We start from the raw sequence: 17,731 nt of genomic DNA, 5'->3' as shown, positions 1-17,731 counted from the left end.
TATCCACAAAAAGACCAGCACACAGAAGCCCGCCTTCACCTTATTCATGATGCTCAAGTCTGGAAACAACAGAAATTTTCATCAGTGGGAGAACAAACTGTGTAATCATTCAAGAGGATACTACTTAACAATAAAATAAAATTAACTGCTGACACATGCAAAAAAAATGGGATAATCCATAGTGTGCTGAGCAGGAAAGAATCTTCAAAACCCCCAAAATATTTTCACCAGTTTCGTGGAACTATTATTACTGTTTCTCAGACATCAATTTAGGGTGCAGAAGCAGTTCACTACGAAACTCCCCTGGGAAATTCTATTAAAGCTGAACTCATTAAAATGAGTTTGATTTGCACAGTCAGAGTCTCTTTGTGAGTCTGAACTTAGGTCAAGGAGTTCTGTGTTTCATCTGTAAGAAATACATACTCACCAACTCTTCCTTTCTTGTGAATGTGGCCAGGCATGATGCCAATTTTGCATTCTCCAGGCTGCAGGAAAGTAATTCACAGTTTCAGAGAAGTGAAGGGGGAAAACAAGTGCCTCAGAGGTCGTATACACAGACTCAAAAAGCTCGTTAGCCTTTAGAGGCTAAAACGGGGCTTTGTTCTGTTTTGCGCACTCACGTTGATGACTCCAGGGCAGTTCGGCCCGACCAGCCTGGTCTTGTCCTGGCGCAGCAGCCTGTGCTTGACCCGCACCATGTCCTGCTGTGGGATGCCTTCCGTGATGCACACCACCAGGGGCACCTCTGCGTCAATGGCCTCACTGATGGCGGCAGCAGCAAAAGGAGGAGGGACGTAGATGACAGACGCGGTGGCTCCTGTCTGCTCTTTGGCCTGAAACGTTAATCGTGAAGCACGTTATTATTGGTGAAGTCATAAACATTGTAAAGGAAATTCAATACCGTGGTTATACTAATGTCTCGGGGCCGCCACCAGGAGACATCGGATGTCTTCGTTCTTCCCATTAACAAGTTCACCGTGCTGTCAGAGAAGAGCAGAATAAGGATGGCCTCCTTTCTGCCCCTTGGGGATGCCTCTCTGAGCTGACAGGTGCTGTGCCCTCCCATTCCCCCAGGCGAGAGCACGTCAGTAAACCTCAAAGCGCTGCCCGATTTGCGTTTGTGTCCCCTCATTCCTGGGCCATGTTTATTTTTGTTGCTCTACAAGACACTTAGCACCTGTTCAGTACCAAAGACCTTGTACCTCCCCAGGAGAAAAAGGACTAGTGAGACCCAAGCTTAAGAACTCGGCTCTCAAACATCTTAAAGATATATCATACTTACGCACGTGGATTAGAAATAAACAAAAATGCACGTGCGTAAATGAGCACAGGATAGGAATGGGTCAGGTAAGACTAGAGTCTATTCTGCACCACCCCTCACAATGCAACGCACATGAAGACCATCAGTCTGATCGCTGCTCCCTCTGTGGTCTCTACATGCTCTCTACACGTGTCCGTACTGACGGAGTCTTCCCCCACCTCCACTGGAGGCCATGTCTCTTCCACTGTAATGGAAGCTCCTTGAAGACAACAGATTGTGATCTCTGACTCCCCAAGAGTGACAGCACCTATTTGGTGAGAGGCCCTGAGAGACTCTACACAGGCTTCAGGTAAGGCTTCCCCACAACCCTGTGCGCTTAGCAACTCCATCTACACATCACGATGCTGAGGCCAAGAGGTATTAAATAACTTGTGCAAGACTACATGGCTAAGAGGTAGCAGAGCCAAGACTCAGTGTATCTGATTGCAGTGTCCGTTATTTTCAGTTACAGCAGTCTGCCTCCCAATAAATGTTAAAACGGAACCTGATCAAGATATAAACCAAAATCTCCTGAAGGCTGTGCCATAGGAGTTCACAATGGATACAAACACGAAGTCACAGAACATACAGACACAGCTAAGGGCGGACGTAGAAGACAGTGTCTGTGGGCATCACCCCAAAATGATTCACCACAACCCCAGAGTGGGGAGCTTTCTCTGCCACATTCCTAGTAAAAAGAGGTTATCTGGACAGTGAAAGAAGAGTAAGTAAAAGGACGCTAACTTGCCAGGGGTTAAAAATAATTTGAAATAATTTTTAGATAATGTTTTTAAAAACTATGTTCAAGGTGATAACAGAGAAGTCGGGACCAAAGAAAAAACTAGGCTGGAACCAACAGAAAGCAGATCATAGGCATGTACATATTTTATGGAAAATATATCCCATGGTTTTCTACTTAAGGCTACAAATACTTTCAGAAGCTGAACTTGCGCTGGCAAATAACACTGGATGAAAGGTATCCGTTCTTCTCATTCAGAAAGCTCTTTGTAAGAGCTGAACAGGTGAGAAATAAACAGTATCTGTCAACGAACTTACAGAATATTCCAAATGTCCTATCTATTGTGTCATAATGAATAACAAAGGAATTGCTTAGCAACAAAATCTTCTTTAAAAGAAAGCAAAAAAAAAAAAAAGGCTCATAACAAAAGTCAAATCTACCTAGAGGAATTATGAAGACAGTTCCCCTCTATATTTTGAGGTCAAGAAATCAGCCATAAGAGAATTTAAGAGGGGAAAAGAAGGTAGAGACAGCTCAGTGGTAGAGCTCATGCTTAGCAAGCACGAGGTCCTGGGTTCAATCCCTAGTTCCTCCATTAAAAAAAAAAAGAAAGTAATATTTCAAAACATGCCTAAAAGAAAAGGGTGGAGGAGACAAAAATGCAAAGTAAAAAGACTCTAAATGATTATTCTACAGAATATGATTTTTTTTACTCTTCACAATACAAGACACTCAAAACACACAGACATATATTATACTCTATTTTCAAATTTAAAATAAAATGAAAATTCCAAATTTGAATATTCGGTTTTTCCCTACATTTTAGGATTAAGAATACAAATTAACTTCAATTTGAAGTTAGTATTCTGAAAAGAGATTAAGTCTATAAATTTGTACTTTAAAAAAATGCAGTACTACGAGGGGGAGGGTACAGCTCAAGTGGAGAGCGCATGCTTAGCGTGCACGAGGTCCTGGGTTCAACCCCCAGTCCCTCCATTAAAAAAAAAAAGCAAGCAATACTTTAAAACATGCCTTAAAAGTATGTTGTGGGGGTTACATTTTTTATCATCAGTACATTAATCTCAAGTACTAACCTTATCTCCTAGCTTTTAAAAAATTAAATAGCCAAGAATTTGTACTATAATTTTGATAATACTATTATTTTTGTGTATGTTCATGTAACGCAGAGAGGACGAGAGCACACAGTGAGCTCAGAGTAGCTCACCATAAAGGCTACGTCTGAGGAGTGGAGAACACTATATAAAATTTAACTTTACGTACTTTTACATCTGAATCTTTACAATGAGCACATGTTAGCTTTGTAACAAAGAATTAAAGTTTAGGTTAAAATCACTTCTAAAGTACTAAGAAATTAGCAACTTGGGGGAGAGACTAGGACTCTGATTTATTAATCAGACTATACAGCTAAGTTTTCCCACACAAGACCAGCACACTAATTACTTAACTCCAAGCCACGCTAAGTCTGCCACTTATCGGCTGTGAGGCTACGTGCAGGACCATTTCCTCTCTGCACCTGTCCTATCCTTGTCTTTAAAATGGGGGTGATCACAGCATCCACCTAGGGGGTTGTGGGGAGCCAGGAACGAGGCCGTGCACAGGAAGTGGTCTTCCCCTGGCCCGGCAGTGAAAGAAAAATTAAAGCGCAGGAGGGCAGGGGGCGGATGCTGCCGTGTGCACTGCTAACATCCCGGCAGAAGCGGTAAGGAAAGGAGAGGAAGCCAAAGAGAAGCCGGCACCTGACTTCCTCGCGTCGGAGCCGGGGTACGCCCGGCAGCAAAAGCGCCCCAGGCTGTGGGGAAACGCCCGGGCCTACATCACCAGAGCGAACCCACTGGTTTGTACTGCAATCCAAATTTCTCTAGGTTACTGGAACTGGAGAAAGCAAGCGACTCTCCCCAAAGGGGCACAATTAAGATCTCTAACCAAGGTGCTCCAGCTCCTCCCCCGCTCGTCCTTTCCTGCCAAACTCGGCGCGGTTACTCACCTCCTTCACGGTGTTAAAGACCGGCAGGCCCAGGTGCGTCTTGCCGCCCTTCCCCGGAGTGGTTCCGCCCACGAGCTTGGTGCCATACTCCAACGCCTGCTGGCTGTGAAAGGTGCCCTGCGGGGAAGCAGCACAGGACCGGTGAGGGAGGCCGGCTGGGAAGCCGGAAGGCGATCTTCGGCAACGAGGAAAAGAAGAACACACAGGTTAACGCGTGCTTCCCTGAGAATCTCGGAGACATCCACCCAAGCCCTCGCATCGGCGTGCTGAGCGCAGCTCCCCGCCCTGACGCAGAGGCCACTGCGAGCCAGAATAAATTTTTTTTTCCAAGGAGGTGTCTTTTCGCTCCATTTTCAAACTTGGCGGATGATCAGAAACCCCCTGGCGTTTACTTGAAAAGAACACCTGTTTTACTGTTCTTCATCTCCTGATGTCCTCACAGCCCTCTTCTACTCACTTTGAAAAGTCCACGGTCAACCACTCTAACCACACAACCACCCTGGCTCTCTCTCACTTCCACTTACACCTCCAGCAAAACTAGTCTCAGTTAAATCCAATTCTCCCCCTGCTCCAAGGCTACACACGTGCCACTGAACAGTCACTGGAGAAAAAAATAAATAAAAATTAAAATTAAAATTAAAATTAAAATTAAAATTAAAATTAAAAAAAATAAAAATAAAAATAAAAATAAAACCATGCTAACTCGTCTCACTTTAAATGAATGATCCTTAATCTTAAGCGAGACTTTAATGCCGCCCAGCCAACACCCTGTATGTCCCGGTCCGTTTACTCGGCACTACTGACATTCTGGGCACGTTGATTCGCCCTTACAAGGCTGTCCTGTGCTTTGGACCATGTTTAGCAGCGATGTTTACCTCTACTCAGCAGACGCCAGTGTACTGCCCCCTTCCCTGCCCCAATCAGTTCTGACAACCAAAAATTCCTCCAGGGATCGAAAGCTGCTTTTTCACTAAGCTCCTGGAGCTCCACCTTCCCTGGTTTTCACCTTCTCTTTCTCTCCCGTCCTAGACTTCTCTTTTTCATTTCAATTTATGCCCTTGGTGACCTCATCCCTTTCATGGTAATAAGGATCATTCATATGGTGACCTCTCCCATACAAACAGAGACACACGTACCTCCCACACGCCTAGCCAAGGCCTTCACCTTGAACTCCACATTCACATTGTCAAATGCCTACCTGACATCTCTACCTGGAGAACTAGCAGGCATCCCAAACTCAGTGCCAAAACCGAGCTCCTGATCACTCCCCTCCACAGTGCACCCCATCTCAATTAATGACAACTCCACTCCCAGCAGACGTGCACACCAAAAATACTGCGGTCATTCTTGATTCTTCTTTCTCTTATACCACAGATTAGGATATATTAGTAAATCCTGTTGCCCTACCTTCAAAACAGAGCTGACAGCATCTCCCCCCTCCTACTGCCACCATCTTGGTCTAAGTCACCATCAACTCTTGACAGAATATTGCCCTTGCTCCCTTTCAACCTATTCTCAACACAGAAGCCAGAGTGAGCCTGACACATGTCACTTCTCTGATCACACTCTCCAAGTTTCTCATCTCATTCACAGCAAAAGCCAAACTCCTCACACCAGCCTACGAGTCAGTATGCAAGCTGCCTCCTCACATCAGAACACCTCACTGCCCGACCTCATTTACTGCTCTCTCATCGCTCATCCCACTCCGGTACACTGGCCTTGCGGCTGCCACACACAACAGGCACACCACTGCCTCCTGGCCTCACTGTCCCCTTTGGCTGGAATATACACCCACCCAGTTCACTCCCATATCTCCTTTAGAACTTGACTCAGAGGTCAGGCTTCCCCTGACCACCTGGTATAAAATCCCCCCCTTCCCCATCCTCACTGCCTCCACGACTCCACACACACAGATACGTACATGCCTCCCTTCTCTGGTTTAGTGTCTCCATAGCATTTACACTTCCTAACGTACCACGAGATTTACCCACTGACTCTGTTCTTCTTCCCCACCACTCCATGAACACAATGATTTCCATCTTCTTTGCTCACTGACGGATGGCAACTAAATCAACACATTCCATACAGTAGGCACTCAATTAAGCAGTTGCTGAAAACTGAATGGACCTATGCGGTCATTCTATAGGGACCTAAGAATGCTGACTCAACTACTCAAGTTCTACTAAAGGCATAAAATTTGGGGCCTTAAGAGGGACTTCAGAAATGTCCTGATTCAACGTCTTCATGGAAGGAAACTTAGTCCCGAGCATGTTATCTGACTTATCTAAAGTCAGTGATGGAGCTCTGGAAAGAACCACAGGCCAGTGCTCTCTCTTTGGAGCAGTGCCATTTAAAGTGTCGTCTTTGGACTCTTACAGATCTGCGTGAGATAAATACAAAAAGAAAAAGAAAAAAATTGACAAAACAAGAAGAAATTGAAAAAAAGAAAAATCTAATTAAAAAAACAGAAATAAGAGAGAATGTTTGCAAACTTTTATAGCAGTATGATACTGCTATGACTTTTATTGTATTTTGAAAAAGTACTGATGTGCATTAAATTGGAAATAAAAACAGACATACCCAAACTGGTCTTCCACTCTAGACAGAGAAGCACTGCCCTAGACTACAGCACTGTTAGATCAAGTCAAACGGATAACTTTTTCAGTCCTAACATAGTGTCAAACAGGGATAACACTTCCTGTTTATAAGCTTCTTTTTCCTAGTTTTCCCATTATCACCATTCACTGCACAGTTAAGAACAGGAATAGCTTAAGCAACTCATAAAAGCCAGTACAAGAAATAGCACCCATTGGAAATCTGCATTGTTGAGATCCATTCTGAAATACACATATTCCTCATTCACATGTGGAACAATGTGTGCACTGAAAAAAAAAAAAGCATGAGGGAAAATGCAGATTTCCTACAGATAAACTCTAAGTTTCAGACCTTACTGTTACCTCCGTAGACAGAAACTTCACAAATCTGAGACAATTAAGGCTCCCAATTACTTTAAAAAAAAAAAAAAGGAAAGTGAATGAGAAACAACATAATTGCAGATAACTAAAAGACACTGGAACCAACCTTGGATTTCATTATTTAGGCAAATCATCACCTAATTTAGGCAGCAGAGACAGTTCCAAATAGTGCTTACAGGCATGAACTTAAAAAAAAGGTCACAGGTTAAAATGTCACAGGATCATATAAAGCTGAGCAAACAGAAAAACAAAATTACACAGAATAAACTTACGTAGGGAACTTAGGGTAATCAAACATCTGATTGTATGTTAACAAAATTAATACCTAACCAAAAAAGGGACTGAATGTGATTTTAACTGGCAGAGGAGTAAAAAAATGCACCTCAAATGCTAGAGGAGCATCAACGTTCTTCAGAAAATGTATGTGAAAGTGATGTGCATAAAACGCACGGCTATCAGAACAAGTAAGCCCATTTTACCCATGAACCAGATTGCAAGGTTTGGCGTATTTCTTTCTTTGTTGGTGGAGGATTTTTCTTTTTTAAGATAGTTGAGGAATGGGAGAAAAAGAAGAACAGTCTACTGTGATTCCCATTTTTGTGCCCAGTTATTTCAGAAAACAGGCAAAAAGCAAAAGGACATTTCATATGAAACAACTGCCCAATCAAATTCATTTTTTTAAAAAAAGAACTATGTAATTGTAAAGCAATTCCTAAGTACTTTAGAAAACAGAAGTTATAGAAATCTGGATATTTCAGTATTATTCTCTAGATCAGGGGTTGGTTAAGTATGGCCTGAGGAATCTCGCCAGCCACTGGTTTTGTGAATTAAGTGAAATTACTGGCAAACAGCAGCACCCATTCCTTGCCGTTTCATCCGTGGCTGCTCGTGCTGTCCCGGCACTACGGAGTAGCTGTTACGGTGACCGCCTGGCCTACTAAGCCTGAAATGCTTACCATCTGGTCCCTTACAGAGTAAGCTTGCCAACTCCTGCTCCGGGTCACTAAAATACTGCAGAACAGATGTGGCAATTCTCCTAATCACAGAAAAATCATTACCTTTTAAATTAAAAAAAAGTCATTAATTGCTTTTATTTTGCCGTATCTCCTTTAACTGTGAAGGAAGGAATACTCTGGGTTAAGACTCGTGGTTATCTTCTAATTGATTTGGCAGTATTCCTTTGTTTTTTAAAAAATCTGTGCATCTACTACAGAAACTAAAATCTGTATAAATGCATTCAAGGGCAACTTAGCAGTGGCTATTAAAATGTTAAATACACAGAAATTCTGGCACCCAACTGTACTTTTAGGAATCTATTTAATAGACATATACATGTATGATTTATAGCATGTCCTGTATAGTATATGTGTGTGTGTGTGTGTGTATGTGTGTGTATATATATATATATATATATATATACATATATATATATATACATATATATAGTTCTGTAGCATACACATTATCTAAGTGAACATACATTTGTATGAGCAAGAAAAATACCTGGAAGGACACATGTCAACTTGCTAACAGAAGGAAGTGCAGAGGAGTAGAATGGTAGGAAGGAGGGAAAGAAGATTCTTATGTTGCGTGTTATTGTGGAATCCCATCACAGATACATTTACACTTATGTAAATTCCATGATGCAGGCAGACGATAGGGGGAGAGAACAAATATAAATGAAACGCGTGAGGCATTTTTGCCTGCCAGTCCCCCGAAGGCATCGGCACACAGACAGTGTAAGACGGGAGAAGTCAGCGTGCTGCCTCCTCTGCCCATCGCAGTTCTCAGGGCCACTCTGGCTTTCAGCATTGCCCGGCACTGATCTGTGGTAACTGCATATTTTTTTCTGTTCAAGGCCTAAACACAAGCCATCCATTTTCCCTTGCTGAAAGAGAGTATGTGGGTTTCCAACACAACACTAGACTCCTAGGGAGGGATTTTCAAGGTAAGACTGAATACAATTTTCATCTTACAGGCTGACTATCGCACCTGACCTCCTCCTAAGACACACCTCCACTCTATACTGCATACTTTCCTGCTATGTATTATAACTTTAACAATATCTTAAAAATAGAAAATAGTTCAATATTTTTGTACCTCTAATACACATCTTTAAAAAAAGAATCTTGATATACATACCTGCTTACCAGTGAAACCCTGGCAAATCACCTTCGTATTTTTATCAACATAGAGATGCTTCCGGGAAGCTGTGTAGGTACAGTGCCGGATCCCGTTCTTCTGCACTGAAAAGTAGAGAAAATACGACACGTTATAATTTCTCCAAACTTTTGGACTATGAATTTAACCTGGTGACAAAAAAAAATCCTCTAATGCAAGCACTATCTTGTGATGATGGTAACTTCAAATGTCACTCTTGAAATGAGACATACTGACTACAGAAATAAAGAAACAAACAAAAAAAGACACTGTTCTATCCTCCAGAACCCCCTCTGTACTGAGAATCATAATCTTGTAGCTTTTTCTGAATTGAGGAAGAAAAGGCTAAGTTTATAATTTTCATTTCTCCGAAAGAAAACTGGGGCTCAGACAAAGAGCTCAAATTAAACCCAGGGACTAAAACCTAGGTGTCACTCCTACTCATGGTGTTTACTAAACAGCCACATGCTTTCCCCATTTGACTCAACATTTTTAAGCCCAACATCTATAAACAAAGACGAGCTAAGAGGCAAACTTTGTCAGAACCATGAAGGACTACTCTGCAACTCACTCCCCAGTAATAATATTAACAGTAAGTGTTAACATTAAATGTGAAGGCATGGAATAAAACTTGTCTAAAATATAATCGAAAATTACTTCTGCTTAAGACTCAAGACCTACATAGGAAAGAAACAGGGAAGATAAGATAAATAGGAAAAGAAGATGAGGGAGAAACATGCAAAAAAATTCCTAAGTTATTTTTAGCAATGGACCTCAATGAAAACTGAGACATCTAAGTCTTTCCTAAAGCCAGCTCCCCAATATTTCAAAAATAAATAGAAAGTAGAGCACAGATGAATTAAAATTGTGGGCTACCTTTAAAACCCCCAATAAAGCCCCAACCTGCTGCCTCTGTGGCCCACCCCTGGCCCTTTTGGAAGTGCCAGCACCTACCACTGAGGCCCCCCATGAAAGCTAGAAAAGAACATCTCATCACAAAGTTGTCCAGGGTCCACTCGGTGCTTTTTGTCTTGAATCCCCGCCTCCTGCCCTCCTAAATCCAGACCTCAGGTTCCATAACTGACCTGCTTCTGGCCCTGTGAGCACCCCTTGATTCATCTTCAACTCACTGACTGACCTCAGCTCCCAACAACTTTGAATTTTGGAGTTCCTGGTGCCTCTAAGGAAGAGACAGGCCCAGAATTCACCCTGACCAGCCAGGAGAGGAGCATCCTGTGTGCACACAGCCCAGCTGAGTCCTCAGACTAGGCTACGAGGAGCCAGGGGCCCTGGGCGAGCACGGAGGGTCGCGTCCTGGCCCAGGGAGCCCAGCTAAGCACCCAAACCTGGGTCAGTGAACACAACAGGAGCCCGTGGCCTGACTCCCAGTTCTTCCAGCTGGACCCCCACCCCCACGATCCTGGTGGACGAGCCTTCCTCCCCTGCTGCTGTTCCTGGGGCAGAACTTTCTCCCCCAGTCCCTCCCATTCCTGGGATATTCAATAAATGGTCCATCTATCAGCAGTTTCCGGACACGAAAGAACAAGATTTGATTTACAAGATCAAATAAGCTCAGGGTATCTGGAGCCCATACTTGATAAAAAGGAAACATTTGCCTTTTGAAGGTCAAGTTCAGTTCTCCACAAGCACTCTTACACTCACCACCTCAGGAGAGGAGACATCGCACGGTTCACTTCTCCTTCCATAGGGGCAGGAGTGCCTTGTCACCCTGAGCAAAGCCAGGTCGGCCTGCATCTGCGAAGTACGGCCTCAACACTGGAACAAACACGACCATGACCTGCTCCTACCCCAAACTCCCAGATCGACTCGACGGAGCTCGAGGCTTCACGGCGCCAGATCTCGGGGCTCAGACTACTTCCGAGAGTGTGATGAGTAGCAGCTCCGCTCCCAGGCAGTCTCCTAGCCCCTTGGCATTGCTCAGCCTGTGCACTGACCCTGCCATTCTACGGCATCCAGTGGAGAGGATCTTGGGCGATCCACCATGCGTGTATGCCCGCAGGTCATCTCCCCACCTGCTGTACGAGCCCGGACTCACACAGGTGAGTAGAACCAACAGACTATCACCACCTCTGAGCTAACCCCAAATACACGCTCAAAGATAAGGAAGTGAGATTCCTGACTGCACTGTGGCCAGACGAGGCATCCCTGGTACTGGAATGAAGGACGCTAAAACACTCATGCATTTATGAGACCCAGAGGAAGATCTTGAGGTGCTCAGTAAGCCCTGCTGTCCATAATCACCACAAATGCCCTCTTAATCCCAGACCCTCACCCCACACCAGAAGACGAGCCTGCCCCGTCTCTGGCCCTTCACACCAAGCACACTCTCCCAGCCGCCATGGCTGTGGGGAGACCTCAGTCTCCCGACGCTCTGCGCCACCACGACACAGGTGACAACTGGTGGCTATTTTTAAGGTAATACTGGCATCAAATCAATGACAAATCTTAGCACTGCTGACATCACAGAATCAAGGAAATTCTTTCTCGTTGGCCATTTGTGTGCATTCAGATGGAAATAACGCAAAAGATGCTTATATTCTAAGTAAAACTCACCAAATTTTAAGCCACTTCTGTCATTCTCCTCTTTCTTCCCCACCTTAGATAATCCAAGGCCCAGAATCGCAGGCTGGAGGCTCCCCCATGAAAGCAGCCTCTCCTCACCCCCACCTCGGCCCCTCTTCACCTCCCCTCCCACATCCCACCACCCTCCAATTTGCACTGGTAAAGGGTTCAAACTACTAGCCGCTGTAAACATTAAATCTGTGAGGCTGGCTCTGTGCATTTTCTTTCCTTACTTCATTTCCTCTCCACCCAAATCACCAATCAAATACCGTCAGTAATTTAAAAAAAAAAAAAAGCCTATTCTGCTCCTGCTGAAGAATGCGAAGTGGTTTACAGTACAAACCTTCAGCTGTGTCTCCTGCTCAAAGAGGCCCAACCATAGTTCGGTTTTACATACAAACCTGACCTCTCTGACAAAACCACCGAGTAACTAGAGCAAGCTATTTATTTTCTGAAAGTAAACCTAGAACACAGGGCGTATGTCAGTGGCCAAATCATCTCGCAAGTATTTCCCACCTTTCAATTAGCAAGTCAGTGTATGAAATTTCCTGAGAATTTTACTTGTATCGATTCGTGTCAGTTGACATTAAACTAAAACATTTTCACTCGACATCTGTGACTTATAACAAAGGGTTTGTAGGGGATCTGAGATTAAGAAGAAGGAAACTTATAAACACTTTCACGTGACATCTAATAGTAAACACCACTCAAGGGAGTAAACACTTTGCTACTCTCTTTACTGCATTATTTCTATGTAAAATTATTTCCGGCTAAATTGCTTGCAAGATTAAGCGTCATCTCAATACTTTCAGAACTTTTAACCGTAAACTCCGTGAGGGAAAGGACCACGTCTCGTACACCCTGGCATGTGGTACAGCACCTTACAGAGTAGCTGCACAGGAAAAGTTTGACTGAATTTCAGGATGAGACAGGATCTGAGAAGAAACACAGAAGGGCTAAGTATCAAAAGTTCCACTCTTTTTGTGTGAATTGGAAAATGTCAATCTCAAACTCCCACTTACCAGGAAAGAGGGGGGAAAAACCTACGTCTATTTTTGTACCTGCAAAGATCATAGGTTTCCCAAAAATTCGTATAAAGATGGTACTGAAGTCCAGCCCTATATGCTACTAGCAGTCCTCAACCTGTATCAATTCAGTACAAATTCAATGCTAACCTTTTTTTTTTTAAACAAATGAAATCCAGGAAGCAGTAATGTAACACAACTGGACGATTTCATTATAGGAGAAAAGAAAGGACCTAAATCAAAATACAGCACAGGCAGAGATAAAGGCAGTGACAGGCCAGGAGGACGGTCTGGTAACAAGTAACAGGCAAGGAGGACAACCTTGGCAACCTGAGCAACACGAGGGGGGAAGGAGGGGACCAAAGCCAGACAGAAAACTGGACAAAGGCCACAAATGAGCAACACAACTGGGGACAGACAAATGGTAATGCAACACATGAGGAGATATCTGACTTAACTGATATGAAGAAAATGAGTATTTTTAATTAAACATGAGGGCAGCAGGAAGGAAGGTCGAGGCCGGCCGCCAGGCAGAATTTCCCCATGGTGAAGGCCATGGGTGCCAGGCCCTGGGGCATCTCCAGGGAATGTGGTGGAGCTGCCTTCTCTTACTAACAGGCCAGCCTAACCTTGGGATTGTGTCCCAGGAGCAGCTGGAAAACACAGTCCCAGGAACCAGATGGGCCTGAGTCTGCCGCTCACCAGCCAGGTAACCTGGAGCAGGTCTTTTGATCTCCCTTAGCCTCCGTCTTCCCATCTGTAAATGGGATGACAGCTGCCCACGAGGAGGCTGTGATGGTGGCATGAGGCCTGTAAATTGGGTAGCAAAGTGCCTTGTACACTCCCCAAAATGGGTTCACATCCCACGTGAGCACAAAGGTAAATCATTTTCTAAAAAGAGAGAAGATGCAATTCATACATTAAAATCAAGTAAGTCTAATCAGAAATGTTCTGTGTTCTTATGCATAGCTCATATATGCTTACGCGTAAATACACTGATCCACGTCTACATATAACGTGCCGTATGCACACGTATGCTAGTGAATTTTTAACATCGACAACTTTTTTAAAAGTGCAGCCTCACTGTAAATATGGGGAGAGTAATAATATTATGTACCTCATGGGCAATATGAGAATTAGATGAGTTAATAATACAATATACGGAGCAGGCAGGATAATAACTGGGGTAGAGAAGTGCTATTTCACTCTTAGCTCTTTTTATCATTATCGCGGCTGACATGAAATGAAAAGCCCAAGCTGCCTTGAGATGTTCATTGCGCCAGGCGATCCGCCAGGCACCAGGGCCTCGGGGGTGGAGAAGATGGCGGAGGCCCTACCCACAGGAAGCTTCCGGTCCTGGAAGACAACTAAACATTAAACAAAGAGACGCAAAAGCCACAAAAGTGCAAACTGTAATAAAGGCCATGAAGGAAAAGGCCCGAGTCGTCTGAGAGCTAAATCCGTATCCGTCAGCCACATGTGGAGTCCTCTTCCCCACAGAGAGTAACTACGTCACTTATAATATGGCTGTGGGATGTGGGATGAGGGATGCGAGCTATGGCCAAAAAGCACCTGCCCAGACGGGACTCAAACCATGGCGTCGTGTGACCAGCAGTGTGCTCTGAACAAGTACCCTGAGACTCCGTTCATGAAAATACTCCTCCTCCACCTCTCAGGCTGTCCATCTGTAAGGTGGTATGTGCTCCTGACGTTAAGACACATGTACTTACTAATCATATGCATTACACAGGCTGCTGCGGTCCCTTTCCTGTAAAACCTTCAAGTACCGCAGAACAGCTCAGCGGCCACTTACTTCCAAACCCCAAACGACCCACCATTCAAATTAAAAACTATATAAAAATAAATACTTGCTCTTAGTCCCTATTTATTCTCAAAGACCCAACTGATAGGAACTACTGGTTTATGTTCAAAATGATCCTGCACTACCTTATACTTCTTGAAAATCTTCACTATTTCAATTCCAAAGGTGCTTAAGAAATCCTCAAAGTTTCTCATGGAGGAAATCTTTCTTATTTTTCATTTTCTTTTCTCTCACCACTTCAACTGGGTTCTTTCTCCTTTTTCATAAGAACTGTTTTGGGGGCTCAGGAATTTCTAAACATTCTAGGCTGCCCCCAGCAGGTCTCTGGGAGGCATCTACAGGCGTTTGGGTTTTGGTTTTTTTCTAACTCAAATCAATATTGCGACACATATGACCTTCAACACAAAATGTACCATTAATTAAAACTTAGTAGAGGGAACAAAATTCCCTAGCAACTCAAGTTCTATTTGTGACCTCAGAGCCTAAATAAACTGTGATCACCTTCAAAAAAACAGTGTGCAAGGTGACATTGTTGTGGCTGCTGTTTTTGGGGGGATTGGAAATGGGCTTAGAAATATGGCATGGGAAAAAGAAGATTTGGGGGATTCAGAGGTTTTTAAACATTAACCCTGTAGTTTGTAACCTTTCTAATATAGGAGATAGCTTGGTTTAGATCTGACCCCTCAGAGCCTTAGTGTCAGGTTAATCACATGACTGGGACAACTGAAGGCCAACAACAGGAAGCTAAACTAGATGATCTCTTAAGGCCCCAGGATCCTGCATCTAGGAATAAAGAAGTTCCCGCTCTGTAAGAGGACTGTTAGGTATTGCTAAGGCGAGATCCAAGATCCTGATTTTCTAGACACTTCCTTTCTTCTCCAGACTCTCCTAAGACAGCAGACCTACCCAATCCAAGGATTTTTCAGAAACTCAGATGAGCAAGACCCCAGAAGAGAAAGACATGGGTATAACTAATCCCTTTTCACCTTCGGTCTACAACACCCTTAGTTATGTTTTAAAACACATAACAAAAATCTCCAGCAAACTTTCCCAAATAAACCCAACTTCTTCCTACCTGCCAAAGTTTGTCCTCATGTGATCTGACAACTAAGAGTAGCTACTGAGTACACTTTTATCATCCCTGTACACTTTTAGAGTGTAATCTTTGCAAGAAACGAATTAAGTCACATCCAGTATTCAGCACCACCAGTAGAATTAGAAAGAAGAAAACTAACTTTGGTTGAGTGTCTATTATGTCCCAAACGCTTTACATAAATTGTTTCACTTAATCTGCATGGTAAACCCAGATCATCCCGTACGTCATCATTTCTAGGATCCATATTTTTTTTTACTTTTTTTTTTTTTAACATTTCTTAGAGTATGCAACTGACAACCAATGGTGTGTCACAATTTTAACTAGCAATCATTTTCCACCATTAGTGGTAGGCAAAATAACAGCGTATCTTACAAGTCATAAAATATGGTAGTATTTTCAAGGGATTTGAAACAAAAATTGAGGAGTAGATTTAGAAACATCCCCAGAGTCAGTACGCAGACTGTACAGAACTAGCCATACTTCAAACCCTGATGTGGCTGATTCCAAAGTCCTTTCCTACACAAACTACCTAATAATCACAGAGACTTTGAACATAACAAGAATTTTCAACAGTCAGCGTTAACAGCAACCTTGGGTATTAAGTTCTGAGGAAGTGAAAAATTCGCACCACCTGGTGGAGACATTGCAAATCAAGTTGATCAAGGTCCCAGCCAACCCTCAGCTTCTAGGGGTTTTCTAGGTCTGTGCCGACTCCAGGTGCAGAATCCTTCCGCATACTGACCCTACAGTCTACGGAAAGTACAATTCGAAGTGTAGGACCGCCCTGCACAAGGCTCAGCCTCACCCTCCAATTTCCTTCTGGTATCTTCCCCCTGTCTCTCAACCCAGACACTCACCCTCGCAGCTGAGTTCATCCGGGACCACCTCATCTCTCACTCCCCAAAGGGCCAGTCTAGACGTCGCCCCCAGCCAGCTACCACTCATCACTGCGGGATCAAGGGCCTGCCCCCAGGTCTGCGGGGCTCCCACACCCGAATCCTGGCTCAACCACTCCACGACCCCACCCGCCAGCAGCCTAAGCCAGGCCCCCCGCCCCGTAATTCTGAAAAGCTCCCTCCACCCCAGAGGGTCCCGACTTAGGGCCCCCGCCGAAGTCCCGCCCCGGAGGGCCCAGCCGCGGCCTGGACCAGGGCGGTGGGCCCGGCGGGGCCGGGGACTCGCGGAGGTTTGGAGGAAAGAGCCCTGGCCGGACTCACGGAGGAAGGAGCGCGACAGGAGGCGGGCGGCGGCGAGGCCGCTGCTGCCAGAGGCCATGGTCGCGGCGGCAGGGGCAGCGGCGAGGGCTGCGGTCATCCGCCAATGACACTCCCAGGCCCCCGAGGATCCAGGCCGGCGCCGGGGCGCGGGGAGGGAGCGGGTGGCCAGAGAGTTCGCCGGAATGAATGTGCTCCCGCAGAGGCCTCGTCACCCAACACTGGGTATCGCAGAAGGGAGAAGGAAAAGGCTTATTAGCGGAAAAGTGGACACTAACTTGGCTCTTCCCCGGAAACGTGAGTTTGATTCAACATTAATGACACCGGCAGCCCAGGGGAAACCCCACTGAGGCCCCTCGGCGCGGGGCATTGTGGGAAATGTAGTTTGATGGCCGCAACTTGTCAGTAGTTTCCGTCGGGGGTCCGGCGGGAAGCGGAGCGAAGGAGGAAGAGGGAATCAGACCCAGGAGGTGGTGTTAAAAAGAAGTGAGGAAACAGTGAGGCGAGGTGCAAAGGGCAGAGAAGAACTTTTCGTGTTCCTTCCAAGGCCAGGCTGCGCTTTCGTCTTCCTCATCTGCCATATGGAGAGGATGCTGCTGCTCACCGCCCACCCTTGCTAGGACCAGGAGGGATTTCCGAAGGTAGCGGCGAATCTGAGCTCCTGCTAGTGTCCCGTGAGGGTAGGGACGTGACGAGGAGGACTCAAAGCTACCTTCCTGGCACCTCACTTCGTGGAATATGGATCTTTTGGTTAAACAAGCTATCGTGCAGCTTCGGCCAGCACTAAGTAAATGAGTGCCGGCTCCCTGGAG

At 44.8% G+C, this 17,731-nt stretch overlaps 1 protein-coding gene across 1 annotated transcript in view; it reads right to left on the bottom strand.

The window, feature by feature from the left end:
• Window positions 1-17,101, bottom strand: part of SUCLG1 (succinate-CoA ligase GDP/ADP-forming subunit alpha) — a 29,514-nt gene extending 12,413 nt beyond the window's left edge. Inside the window, exons 1-5 of the mRNA XM_072951555.1 lie at window positions 16,923-17,101; window positions 9,162-9,265; window positions 4,045-4,161; window positions 621-833; window positions 428-485 (exon numbers count right to left, since the gene is read on the bottom strand). Coding sequence (XP_072807656.1) covers window positions 428-485; window positions 621-833; window positions 4,045-4,161; window positions 9,162-9,265; window positions 16,923-17,019 — 589 coding nt within the window. The 5' untranslated portion in view covers window positions 17,020-17,101. The remainder of the gene's footprint in view (window positions 1-427; window positions 486-620; window positions 834-4,044; window positions 4,162-9,161; window positions 9,266-16,922) is intronic.
• Between the last annotated feature and the right edge of the window lie 630 nt (window positions 17,102-17,731).

This window comes from Vicugna pacos, chromosome 28 (genome assembly GCF_048564905.1).
Source record: "Vicugna pacos chromosome 28, VicPac4, whole genome shotgun sequence".
Classification (NCBI taxonomy): domain Eukaryota; kingdom Metazoa; phylum Chordata; class Mammalia; order Artiodactyla; family Camelidae; genus Vicugna; species Vicugna pacos.
The sequence above is the reverse complement of the archived record's forward strand: the minus strand, read 5'-3'. Positions and strand labels throughout refer to the sequence as shown.